General features: G+C 47.1%; 1 protein-coding gene across 1 annotated transcript in view; it reads right to left on the bottom strand.

The window, feature by feature from the left end:
• Positions 1-10,965: 10,965 nt before the first annotated feature.
• Positions 10,966-13,258, bottom strand: part of LOC144148834 (glycogen phosphorylase-like) — a 35,358-nt gene continuing 33,065 nt past the window's right edge. The window contains exons 14-15 of the mRNA XM_077680351.1: positions 12,394-12,528; positions 10,966-11,352 (exon numbers count right to left, since the gene is read on the bottom strand). Coding sequence (XP_077536477.1) covers positions 11,112-11,352; positions 12,394-12,528 — 376 coding nt within the window. The 3' untranslated portion in view covers positions 10,966-11,111. The remainder of the gene's footprint in view (positions 11,353-12,393; positions 12,529-13,258) is intronic.

Below are 13,258 nucleotides of genomic sequence, written 5' to 3'. Positions count from 1 at the left end.
TTTGTTTCTATTTCGAACGAATCCCTGCAAGAGAAGTTGGACAAACTGCATGTCCCAAATGCACAACTCACGGTCATTCAAGAGTGCATCGCAGCTGCTAAGGCAACAGGCAAGAAAAACTGCCGATACACGGAGATTTGGCTTCTGTTGTGCCTGCTTTTGCATATTATTCGGAGTCCATCTGCATACGCCTTTTTAAGGAACAATGACATCCTGCCGTTGCCGTGCGTTTCCACCGTGCGAAAGTACTTGTCAGCCATCCGTGTGAAGTGTGGGTTTGACGCCAGCTTCTTTGCAGCGTTCAAAAAGAAACTGTTGTCTAAAGACGCACTCCAGCGACACGGTGTGTTAGTCTTTGATGAGATACAGGTGCGAAAAGAGATGCGTGTGAACTCAAAGACAATGGCATACACTGGGTTTTCAGACTGCGGCGACATCCGACCGGCTGGTGAGGAACTTGCCGACCACGGACTTGTTGTTACGTTTCGTTCATTTGGGGATAAGTTCTCGCAACCAATCGCAGTTTTTTGCTAGCAAGGGACCCACAAAAGCAACCGCTCTTGCTCAGCTTGTCCTGAAAGCCGTAACTCTACTAGAAGAGGCGGGTGCGTATGTTGATGCTATTGTTTCCGATGGCGCAACTACGAACAGATCTATGTGGGAACACTTTGGAGTGGAGAAAACCCTAGGAACTCGTTCGAGCACCGTTGGATGAAAAAAGAAGGGTGTATGTTTTTTCAGATGCTTAATTAAGTGTGCCAGGAACCGCCTTCACGAGGACTGTGATTTGGGCGAGTTGGTGAATGTTCATGATTGACAATCCAGCGCGCAAAAACACGGCACAAAAAAGACGGCACGGCAGCGCTGTCCTGTCTAACTCTCGTTCTTTTTTGTGCCGTGTTTTTGCGCGCTGGATTGTCAATCATGAACCGCCTTCACGCCCAGAAGGTGTTAACCACTCCCGAGGGGAAAGTGCATTGGGCACATTATGACACCTTGTTTGTTGAAGACGAAAAAAACCCAGCTTATTTGAAGGTGTGCCCTAAACTGACGTATGCCCACATCAACCCGACGAACACTTTGAAAATGAGAGTTGAAGTTGGCTACACAGGTGTTCAGCCGCAGCATTGCTCGAGTTTTACTCGAGTAGGGCTGTCCCGGGCCTACATGACGTCACAGCGGCAGTGGACTTCACTCAGCGCATGAACAGCCTGTTCGATGCACTGAACAGGCAGGTGCCAAAGGAAGGTCTTAAGCGGGGGTGCAAAGACGTCAGTGTCCTGGAATCGTCATTGAAGTAGCTGAATGAGTGGGAGCAAATGTTTGTTGATGGCAAAATACCTAACACCAGTTTCCTGACACAGTCGACAGCTGACTGCTTTCGCGTAACGATCATGTGTGCTCTTCGTCTTTCGAACTGCCTGCTAAATGAGTGCGGTTTTACATATGTGCTTACCGGAAAAATGAATGAAGATGTCCTTGAAAGATTTTTCGGCATCATTCGGCAAGTCGGATGCCAAAATGGGCACCCCACGATGCCGACCTTTTTACAGCTTTACAATATGCTCAGTGTGTACAGTCTGCTTAAACCACCAAAGTTCGGCAACTGTCAAACTGAGCTTGGGCAAGAGGCTCCATGCTTAACGCTGGCAGAGCTCACTTCAGCCTTCAAAGATGAGTCTCTGGGGGAAAGCTAGCTCCAAGAACTTAGGGAGAGACTTGATGGGTATGTTAGTGAGGAGCTAGAGTGGGAAGCTATTTATGACCACTCCTATGCCTTGGCTGAAGTTGTGGACTGCATAGCTTACTATGTTACAGGGTTTGTGTGCCGGAAGTTGCTGAACAGCACAACGTGCGAAACGTGCAAACTTGGCCTTGCGAGACCTGTTGCTCACTCGCAGCTGCCTGAAGCAGCCCTGGTGAACTGTAAGACCCTTGGAAAGCTCATTCATCCCACAACTAACATATTTGTCTTACTTCACGCAGCAGAAGTAGAGTACTCAAAGGAATGCTTACAAGCTGACCATAGATCATATATTAGATAACAACTGGCTCTCATTTCCTTGCATCACCCACAGAGACGAAGTGATTGCTAAAATCTTGCATTATTATGTGGGCCTTCGGATGAGGCAATATTATAAGCAGAGAAATGAAAAGGAAAACAAGACACACAAGCCCAGAAAACTGTCAAAACTTGTGACTGCACAAGCGTCCTAAACAGAGTTTGGTGTTTGATGGTGTGTGATTTCCTCAATATTTCTTGTTGGGGCCATTTTTCTGTAAAACAGTGCAATAAACATGTATATGTTTGAGCAAGCTTATTAGGCATGAATTACTGTGAAAACGTGTTGCAAAAAGTGACAACGGAAAACTAAAGTTGATATCTGATCCATGTGTGCCTGAGTTCAGCGAAATTCAAATTGCCTTCGTAAGCCGTAGTCACCGTGACCGTAGTGGATAGCACTGGTGCACCGCAACATTTAATTGCCCATATTGCTGTTTAAATTACTCGCAGAGGTGGCTGCGTCTTTGCGAAGAAGTGTTGAAGCTATGGTCGCTGCCGCCTCCCAAATAGCGTGCATGCGCTTCGGCCTTAAAATTCTCATGCTAACCCGAGACGTCCCTACGAACCTCTGTTCTGTCGACACGGTATTTTCGTTTGAAGCGACCATAAATTCATGCCACTGAAATCCAAGTGCGCGCTCTATACGGCGTAGTACGAGGCGCGTTTCCATGCCTGTGGCTACCGAAAACGCGCAGTACATGGCCCCCGTTCGAGCAGCGCCACCTACGAGCGCATACGTCCGCGCCGAACCAAGTTTCGCCGCACTCGCCCGCCGCGTTGAGTCACCTCTTCTTCGTACACCGTGACTCCTCCCTATCAGGGTGTCAGAACGAAATGTTTTTTGTTCCGGTTTCTGTTTCGTTTCATAAATGAAAGTTCCATTTCTGTTCAGCGCCGTAACGAAAAAATTATGGTTTGGCTCATAATGGTTTGTTTGGCGAAAAAAAAAAAATTTGAGATTTATGAGATTATGCTAAAAGGCATGGAGAATTATGAAATTTTAGGAAATATCAAGTGATGCGTAATAATTTCTTAAATATCCCAACTGCACACAAAAAAATCCAAGGACACTTCAGTGGGACCTATTCATATGGTACCTATTGATGGCACAGCTGCCAATGACACTCCAAGTTGCCACCTTTTTTTCCCAATCTACATGCCGGCAGTCCTCAACCTGGCACCCTGATTTGATTGAGACGCTATCACAGTTAAGGATCCTTCAGCGCTATTCAGTGGCTCAGTGGCTAAGGCGTTGTGCTGCTGAGCACGAGGACGTGAGTTTGATTCCCGGCCGCGGCGGCCGCTTTTCTGATGGAGGCGAAACGCGAGAACGCCCATGTGCTCGAGATTTCGGCGCACGTTAAAGATCCCCTGCAGGTGGTCTAAATTAATCCGGAGCCCTCCACTACGGAGCGCCTCATCACCTGCGTTGCGTCGGTGCGTTAAACCCTACAATCAATCGATCATTTATTTTTTAGCGTAGGTGCGAACACTCCAGGCTGTCCGAAAACCAGCGTGCTGCACGCATACGCTCCATTCTTGAGCATTCCGCCTTGGTCTGGTACCCAAAAGCTATACTCCGTTTCATACATCAAGTGCAACGCTGTCAAAGCTAGCGCTCTTGTTTGCGCTGTGTGCTTCCGCCACCAAAAGTAGTAGGTTGCTTGCGGTGAGCCAGAAACAATAAATGCTTCGCCGGCAACCTTAAAGCATAAATATTGATCATCAGCTTCACAAAAAACGCCCGTGTTGCCGGACAAACCATCGAAATACTCAAGTTTGTATTTTATGTTTGTCGCTTTCGTGTCAGGTTTTCGCTCTCCGCGCAACCTTGAACGCCGTTTTTTGTTTACTCTTTGAGGCAGCGTTGAAAAAATGGCGTCCAGCTCTCGGCCTTCGACCACGTCTCCTGTACGCATTTTTTCGAGGGTTTGCACATCAAAGTTGTCAAAGAACGCCAAGAAAGTAATTGCAAATATGTACGCCCGTACGACGATGCGTTTCCCGGCGAAATCTGTGCAGGAAGTACTGAGTGTTGTGTGCGAGGACACCGAGTACCTCCCCGTACCGTGGCGAAATTGAAGGCGGAGTGTCTGCAGACAATTCGGGGGTTGGAACATCCCCTCCGTAAAAATGCGTGGGAATTTGGTGTCTCCCGGAAGACCACACGAACAGTCAAGCATGACAGCTTCACAGTCCGTGCCATCCCTCTGAAAGTGCACAGCATGTACGCCAATAGGGAGATCCCGACACTGGACAGTGTGCGAAAGGCTGTCAACGAAGACGACGACGTGCCGAACTTCACGAAAACCACCTTGTGGAAGTTATTGAAGGACATGGGCTTCACCTATGATAAGAGTATACGGAATGTTGGCATCATTGTCTGGCGCTGCAGGTACCTGCGGGCGATCAAGGAATTCCGAAGACAGGGCAGGGGGGAATCGTTGATAAACTTCCCCAGGAATGTGTGACCTGTCAGTGGCGGCTTTGTTCACGAGGGTCAACTGGCAGAGCTGGAGCGTGGACACCTTTCTATCCAGCCTGCTCGCGCTGCTTCATGCTGAGCCGATTCCCCGAGAAGGCTTTGTTACCGCGACAAAGCAAACTAAATTTCCTCGTCGTGTGGTTTTGTTTGTGGAGTTTAACGTCACCAAGTGACCCGTGCTATGAAAGACACTACATTGTAGTGCTGTCCTGTTCGGTCGTGAAGTGTATACAGCCGGAACAGTCATATAACTTCTGCAAAAACTGGGTGGAAGTAAGGAACGAAAGGAAGAAGTCGGAACCCATCAGGAAATCGACCAGAGGTGCTCTCCTATAATAAAGTTTGTTTTTTAAACCGCGAAAGTCAGCCTCCTCTTGCAATATTTCTGTATGACACACAATCCGTATTGCACCTGTATGCATTTATGCATGACAACAAATCTCCAACTCATGACCTAGTACTGTTTTTTGTCACAGCATTAACCTATACCATATACATTTACAGGTTCCGTATGTAAAAACTATTGACCTATCCATGATTCTCTTGCGAATAAGAGCCTAGCTTAAAGAGCTCTCTTTTAAATGACAAAAGAAAATATAGCTCTTGCTTCCGGGGTGAAACATTGTAGTGAAGAAATAATAAATCACGCACAAGAATTCACAAAAATGTTGCATATATTCGCTCTGGAAAGAGGCGAACAACAAATTTAAAATATGTATTATGCGTTTCTGTGCCAGAAATCAGTATTCTAAGGTACAGAAATCTGCATGCTTTCTAGCTTTTCCCATGAATACCAAATGATACGTTATTCGCACCAAGTGCTTCGGGCTACTCCACAGTGCAGTGCCAAAGTCGGTTCCAAAGTGTTTCGGTAAAAACTAAACCCGTTGCTCTGCTGGCGGCCCGGTATAATCAATAACGTGCCGAGTGTTCTAAGAGAGGCCCAGAAAGAAGTGGATCGTCAGGGCAACGGCGAAAACGAAAGTTGAAAGTGAGCACCTGTTGGTAATTTGCCCTGGTTGGAGCAGCTGTGCTAACTAATGAATGAATTAACGTGTTTTTCTTACACAAAGTACTCGTAGAATCAACGAGGTAAACTGACAATGCTGCAGAATCGTGACAAAATCGCCATCGCTGGTCAAACATCGGTGCGAGCTTGTTTCGGCCGGCACAAATGAGCACGGTATGCATCCAATGAACCCATACGTGCAGTTCATTTCCGCATGCGTGTAGTGTTTAAGTTACTGGGAACGAAATAAGATTTAGAATTGAACTCGCAGAAGATGTGATAAAAATAAAAAGAAACGTCGGAACGCGGTTTCGAACCCATGTACTTCAAAATTCAGCGTCTTTCCTTCTGAGCGACGCGTTAGACCACACGACTACAAAACCGCGCGGAGCGATACACCTTCTTTCTTTGCGGACTACTTGTGTAACCTTCATAGCGTTGCACTTGATGTATGAAACGGAGTATAGAAGTCTTATCACTCAATTTGAGGCAATTCACAATCTGGCTGTGTGCTTTGTTACTAACTTGCAGAGCTGCGATGTAATGGTAACAAGTGTAAATATCTCCGTTGCATGTAACACTATAAAACTCCTGTGTCGAATATTTAAACAGATCGTATGAGAAGAGGTAGCAAAAGACCTACATTAGTACCTTCTTCCCCTCCCCTCTCTCCCCCCCCCGCCTCCCCACAGGCACATCCAGATGAAGGGATAACAATAAGAGAATTGGCAAATGTATACATGGCGCACCTCCATATTCCAAGCGCCTTTTTCTAAAAACTATTAAAGATAGGAATGCCTTGCCCGACACAATACATTTGCCTTTTATGAAATGTTTTCCGCTGCACGCAACAGGACTTGTAGCTGCTTCCAGTGAGTTTCAATCCGATTTTTTTTTTGTTTATCTTCTCACCAAACATTGTAGTTTTTCATCTTTAGTCCTATGTCATGTTTCAGAATATTTGTGTTTATTCATGTATTACACCCCCTGAAACAATGCTTACGGCTAATGTTGATATCATAATAAAATATAAATAAAGGAATAAATAAATAGGGTCGCGACACCTCTACCGCAGCCACATGCGTGCAGTAATCACGCTGGGAGCTCAGCAGTACGCCTATCGACACAGACGGAGAGAGTATGGAAGCTGCAGGCAGCAACAATTCGCCAGCGAGACGAAAAATGATTTCATGCCAGCGAATCGACGGCAATCTCCCGCCTCGGTGTATGGAATTTAGAATGAATCCTGTAATACCTGAACTCTCCACTCAAACTGGAAACCAAAACAATTTACCGGTTTCGCTCCTGAACGAAATAATAAATACCGTTACGTTCTTGTTTTCATTCCGGCGAAAAATAGTTTTTTTTTTTCTCGTTTCTTAGTTTCGGTTTTTGTTTTATTCTGACGCTGTGCTTCCCAGTCCACATCCGGTCAAACTGCTTTCCAGCTAGGGCCATCAGCTGGTGAAGAGGTATGTGCAAATGTGGCAGGGTTTGTGTGTTGAGGGAACAACTGCGGGGTCAGGAAAGATCCCAGTGAAAGTGCCACTAATAGCGGCCCAGTAGACCAAATATTCCTGGGAAAGCGATGAGTGTTGGCCCACATTGTAGCGCTCATTGACAGCTATCAAACACTAGTGCACTGCCCTTATCGACAGTGTTTATCGGCGAGGCACAGCGGGTACCTCGGACTGGTCTTATTAAGATCAATCAAAAATGCAAAGCAGAGATTTCGCTGAGACTTGATAAGGCCCAATTGTTTCATACGACAGGTTTATATTTGCATGCGTTTCACTTTCGCTAGGGATCAAATCTGTCATGTCAACGCGCACCCCGTCTTCCAGAACACGTCTCTACCGCTCACTTTTGGTGTGCATTCTTCTCCTTGGGGAATCTCCTGCAGGCGTGGAGAATCTTGTACGGGAAACTACAAACAATCAGTCCATTTGTAATTTGTCTGTTGGAATGTTTTCACTGAATTTGCCTCCCATTCGGTATACATCCCCACACCCCCCTCAGCCTCCTTTTCCTTTTTCCCCGTAAAGTTGGCTCTCTCTCAATAAGTGTCTGCTTGCAGGGAAGCATCCTTTACAGGCCTCCTAAAACTGGTCGGAGCAAAGCTCTGGGATGTCTACTGTCAACTAGCTCTCTGTAGCCATGTGCAACATCTAGAAACGAAAGTTATGAAAACTCTTCCCCAGTGAATGCGTACCTTTGCAATTCCGAGCGGAACGTGATGTGCCTCCATCGATGCCAAAACAACAAAGCTGAACAACAGAAAAGCTGTGCAATTTTGATAAACGACACCTCAAGAGGCCAGTACCATTTATTGAGGGAACAAACAGCTAAATGTGGGTCCAAATGCTGTTTCTGCAGGAATTTTAGCCACAAAAGATCACCCCAAACTGCCATCTTAGAAACATTTGCATATAGACAGGGTAGCTCAAGCCACTAGTGCAGTGATCAAGTGGAGAGAGAGAGAGAGAGAAAAAAAATATCGTTTTTCATTTCACATACAGGCAAAAGTATGTTGCCGAGCTTCTCTATGTCATGGTTGCCAGCATTATTTTTGGGAGGGACACATACGGCTCGTAGATCTAAAAATTTTGATTTAAAAAAACTAAGAGTTGTGCCGCGCCTCCGCCAGATGGCGCCACGGGTCCCGCGGCCGAGAGAAGACGCAGTGAAACATCCCCCTCGCGAAGGGCACGATCAAATGCAGAGCATTTCCGGGGGCGCACGACGTTAAGTAGTTTGCGTTACGTTAATGTTGTTGCACTTGTGGCAACTGCTGACGAGAGAGCGCTCGTCAGCAGTAATTTGAATGAGTCAACGATATAGGGCGCGTTCGTAGCGTCCCAGTCTGTGTCGGCTTTGTGGCGCAGTGGGTAGAGCACCATGTACATTGCATTCCGCCCGCAGGGTCGAGGGATCGAAACCGGGCGCCGGATAGTATTTTTTTTATGTAGTAGGGAGGGGTGCAGTGCGGACTACGGACGTCAACGCGGGTGACATCGCGAGTTACTGAAATGCTCTGCATTTAAAAAAGACTACTTAAGCTCAGCCAGTTGTTTTTCCCCCCGATGTCGCAGATGGCCACTAGAGTGTACCATCTTATCGTCCAACCTAAACTTTGTGTTTTTGCCTGTTGAGTGCATACTACTGTCTAGGCATATCCCCCCCCCCCCCCCCCCCCCCCCTCCCCGAGACACTTGTTCCACTTTGGTGAGAATTCCAGTAAAGAAATTTCTCTTACCTGAGAATCAGCCATATACATTATCCAACAGTATGTTTGAACTAGAGAACTACAGATGCACTTGTTGCAGTACAACTCGTTCTTCCCTGAACTGGTGCAAGACATATGGCACCACGCTGGTGTTCAAGTGCTGGCTTGGCTCGGATTCAACCAGCCATCAACTGGCCCAAAGACAGGACAGTCTGCACTTTCCATTCAAGGTTTCAACACATCTTTAATAATAGTAACTCGCAGGTGCTTGTGCGACCGCATTCAACGGCACAATGCGATGCGTCGCCCCAAGCTACAACACACACTTGACTATAGGCTCGCAGCGCACTCAACAAACAACACCAACACTTTTTCTCCTTTCTTCGTAGCTCTCTCGTAACCTCGACTCTTTCGCAGAGAAAAGGGCAGGTGCATCGAGGGGGCAACAAGGAACTCTCTCTCAAAGAACCAAGCACGTTCTCAGGGGAAAAGAAACAGAACGCAGCAGTTCCAACTACACCAGGACTAACCATCCAAAGACTACACACTTTCTCGGCCACAAAGCAACTACACCGGCATCTGGCTAGCGGTGAAAGACGTGTCGAAAAATTTATTGCTACCTACGCAAGTGCGCAAAACATGACTAAAAACAGTCCACGCAAATGGGCACAAAAGCTTCGCATAGATGTTAACAAAGGTTAAATAAAAGAGGAGCAGGCAGGTAATCACATAAAACGAGTTTGACGCCAAGAAAAGACGGGACGCATAAAAACACTGGGATTTTACAGGGGCAGTTTTCAATACACGCGGCAGGACTGCGCAGACCTTCCAACACCGTTGGACAAGCGATAGATGTGGAAAGCCGTTGCCTTTTTTTTTTGTTCTATTGAACAGGCATTGTGATATAGTATGCCTGCCCACCAATCAAAAGCGCTCATTGTGGCAGAGACATCATGATCTTGACCGATGATTCAACACTGCAGAGTCTATAATTGCAAGAAAATTTTTTTGACGGCCCAGGCACGGCTCCGCAACTGGCCACCAGAAACCTGCCCTGCATTACATGGCAAAGTCACTACAACTCCCCACTTTCGAAGCCTCGGACAAATGTGACAGTTCTGTTTTCCAAACTACTTCTAAACGGTGCACTAAAGTTACCTTCCTACAGCCAGTTTGATTGCTGCAGCAAAAACCCAGCTTAAATATTATGAATCGTGCCGGCCCAACACTCTGGAGTAAATTCCCTTAACACAATACACAAGACACACTCCTCCCAATAACAATGTGTGTGTGGAAAAAAAAAAAAAAAAAACGCTGCAAAGCATTTTTCACAAGTGAACAGCATGTGTTACAAACATCATTTGACCTCAAACTTATATTAACACAATGCTTGCACAAGTAAGGTTTAATTTGTTACTTTATCACCACAATTGCACGCTGTAAGCTTCTTGGCTAAACAAAACCTCAGTTAAACAATGAGCTAGCTTGCCTTACAAGCAGCAGAGAGCCATTCGTGAAGCTTTATACACAGCCAACACGAGCCACAATCCACTTTGCACACCAACGTCTCAGGGGAAATCGCACAAACCAAATACCACTAAAATTGCATACAGTACACATTTGTGTCGTGGCCGTACCCCTGCCACTCGAGAACCTCACCTGAGACTTCATTGTATATTACATGACAACATTCCGCGCACTCGTGTACCGTTGTTCTCCATTCTCTTTGAAAAACCTATCTGAAACTAGTCTCCCTTTCGGCCCGTTCTCAACGCTACGCCAAATCGTGCACAGGGCACAAACAAATGCACAGCACACAAATGTAAGAAGGTCTCCTCAAGGCCTGAAAACAATTTCAACACCTAGTACACACCGGGAAAGTCTCCATGTGGAGGAGCCGTAACATGAAGCCTCAAAAGAACACCGCGTGAAAGCACCAGGGTACTGACCCTTCGCCGCTTTGGCAGTTGCATCCCAAGGAATGCGGCGAAAGCTAGCGGGAAAATCGCAAACACCGCTGGGACTGAACAGATTGAACTTGGAGGAACAAGTACCGCTTCTTTCTCCACATTCTCGACCAGCCATTCTTAAACAAGCCAACACTCATCTTACCCCCAACGTCATGGGCTTCCAACACTCGCCTCCACCCAATACGCATTCCAGTGGAAACAAAAGTCCGTAGGTGAGCTCTTTAGCGCAGGAAGGGTGGCACTGCAACGAAAACGCCAGCGAGGGGGCGGCAAATTTATTTCATCCGGCCAATCCGAGAGGGGGGAGGAGAGAGAGGAGGGAGGAAGGGAAAGGAGGAGAGAGGAGAGTCGTCTTCCTAGCGCTTGCCCTCGTCCTCGGCGCCCTTGCCCTCGTGCGGGGCGGGCAGCTTCTCCCAGGTGGGCTCGACGCCCCAGATCTCGCGGGCGTACTCGCAGATGGTGCGGTCGCTGGAGAACTTGCCCGAGGAGGCGATGTTGAGCAGCGCCATCTTGGTCCACTCCTCCTGGTTGGTGTACATGGCCGACACCCGCTCCTGGCACTTGACGTACGCCTCGTAGTCCGCCAGCAAGAAGAACCTGAACCGTGGGAAGAAGGAGAACGCTGCCGACTGACTTTCAGCACTTCAACTTCACCTAACGCCTGGCACAGTGGCATTCTGGGGTGTTTTAACCTGCTGGGTTAGCTATGTAGTTGTAGCTTTGCCTAGAACATGTCAACTGACTTGCAGCCGTAGCTGGGTTCAACTTAAGTAACTTCACCTAACAGTCTCGCACAAAAACATTCTAGTTCGGTTTATTCTGCTCGGTTAGCTGTGCAGTCCATAGCTTCACACAGAACACGTTGGCTTCCATGACAAAAAGGGGATTCAGTCTATCAGCAGGCTGCTATGACAGAGGAAATACAGCAAGCCTGCACATATGCATTCACTTCCCAAACATGGTCTCACTGAACAAGCTGGTGAAGTGGAACACATGGACGATTTGACAGGAGTGACAGCCAGCAAATTTCCTCCATTTTCAACACAAACATTCTGTTCTAAAGAATGCCGTTGCGTACTGATTTTAGTCGAGTAACGGTTGAGTGTACGTATGTATGCGCACGTTATTTGCCGAGTCGCACTACTGAGTCGCAAGAGAGATACACAAGCTGGTGTCAGGATCCACAAATCAGCAAAAAAACAAGATAAATGTTCAACTTAACCTGCACTGTACTAATAGAAGAAAACTGGCATTCTTAGCAAAAACGTTTAATTAAAGCATGCAAGGAGAAGTCCAAAAGTAGGTAGTTCTGGCTTTCTTCATATTTTTTTTTTTCTGCGCTACTTCAATCATTAGCTTCACTCATACAGATCCAGCATCATTTTCAGGCACTGCTTGCTTTTTGATCTTCGTCCTTTTAAACATTTCCTCTCAGCATGAATCTACTAGGCCAATAAGGAGTCTATGCGGTAAGCAAAATGTGTGAAAGACACTGCAGCCAGGTCTAGTTTCACCAATTACAGATTAGACACTGCAGCATGGGCCGCCTCGAGTGCACAAACAGAGCTCAACTGTGGCAAGCGGACAGCACCGGCCACGCTGGGCGGCAGCAACAAGACCAGTAGAAGCACCACTCGCCTGTCGTGGTTGAGCAGCACGTTGGTGAGGTCGTGGAAGAGGTTGGGGTTGGAGGGGCTGAAGAAGCCGCTGTTGATCTGGTCGATGGCCTGCTTGGCCTCCGGCAGGCGGTTGTAGTAGTCCCACGCATTGTAGCTGCACCACAGGACACACACACACAGGGGCCGAACTTGAGACTGGCACTAAACGCACCAATGCTACAACCTTGTCCCCCGGTTACAACAAATCCTTAGCACTGAGCAATGTTGGAGGGTTTTTCTTTTGCAGTTATAAGCATCTGCTAGTTTCCCCAGTGCTCCTTTGCCTAAAGTAGGAGCTGCTTCCAGTCTAAGTGGCTCGCCCACGTGACTTGTAAAGGTGCGGCCATCGGAAGCGGTTGCAATCTCAATCGCGAAACGACGGCAGTGGTACGCTGCACCTCCAGGTAAGAAGGTGCACGAACCTGCATTCTAGCGAACATTAACAGGTCTTCCACATCACCCACTTGGGCTACCTGTCCAGCACGGACTGCCCTTTCAAGATATGTTGCACTTCTTCGCCAAGGAGAGTCCCACTGAAAGAGAAGCTGCCAACTACTATGCACGAGAGGCAGTACTCTGCTCCAAAATAGGTGCAAACCCAGCACTTCCAATGCCATCCGGAGCATTAATTAATCCTGTTAAACTGATGTAAAACACTTCAAAGCACCCTTATTTACAAAAAGAGTGCACAGGGTTGAGCTAAGAGAACCTTTTACAGTAAAAGAAAAAATGACTGGTTCTGGGGAAAAAATGTAGCATTGCTAGGGCTTGAACCCAGGCCGTTCGCTTCCAAAACTTGCAATTCTACCTCTATGCTGCCGAGGCCAAACAGCAGAGCACTTTTA

Source organism: Haemaphysalis longicornis, unplaced genomic scaffold, assembly GCF_048455015.1.
Source record: "Haemaphysalis longicornis isolate Haplotype H1 unplaced genomic scaffold, Haemaphysalis longicornis Haplotype H1 scaffold_8, whole genome shotgun sequence".
Taxonomy (NCBI): Eukaryota; Metazoa; Arthropoda; class Arachnida; order Ixodida; family Ixodidae; genus Haemaphysalis; species Haemaphysalis longicornis.
Note: the sequence above shows the minus strand (reverse complement) of the source record. Positions and strands in the feature narration are given on the sequence as shown.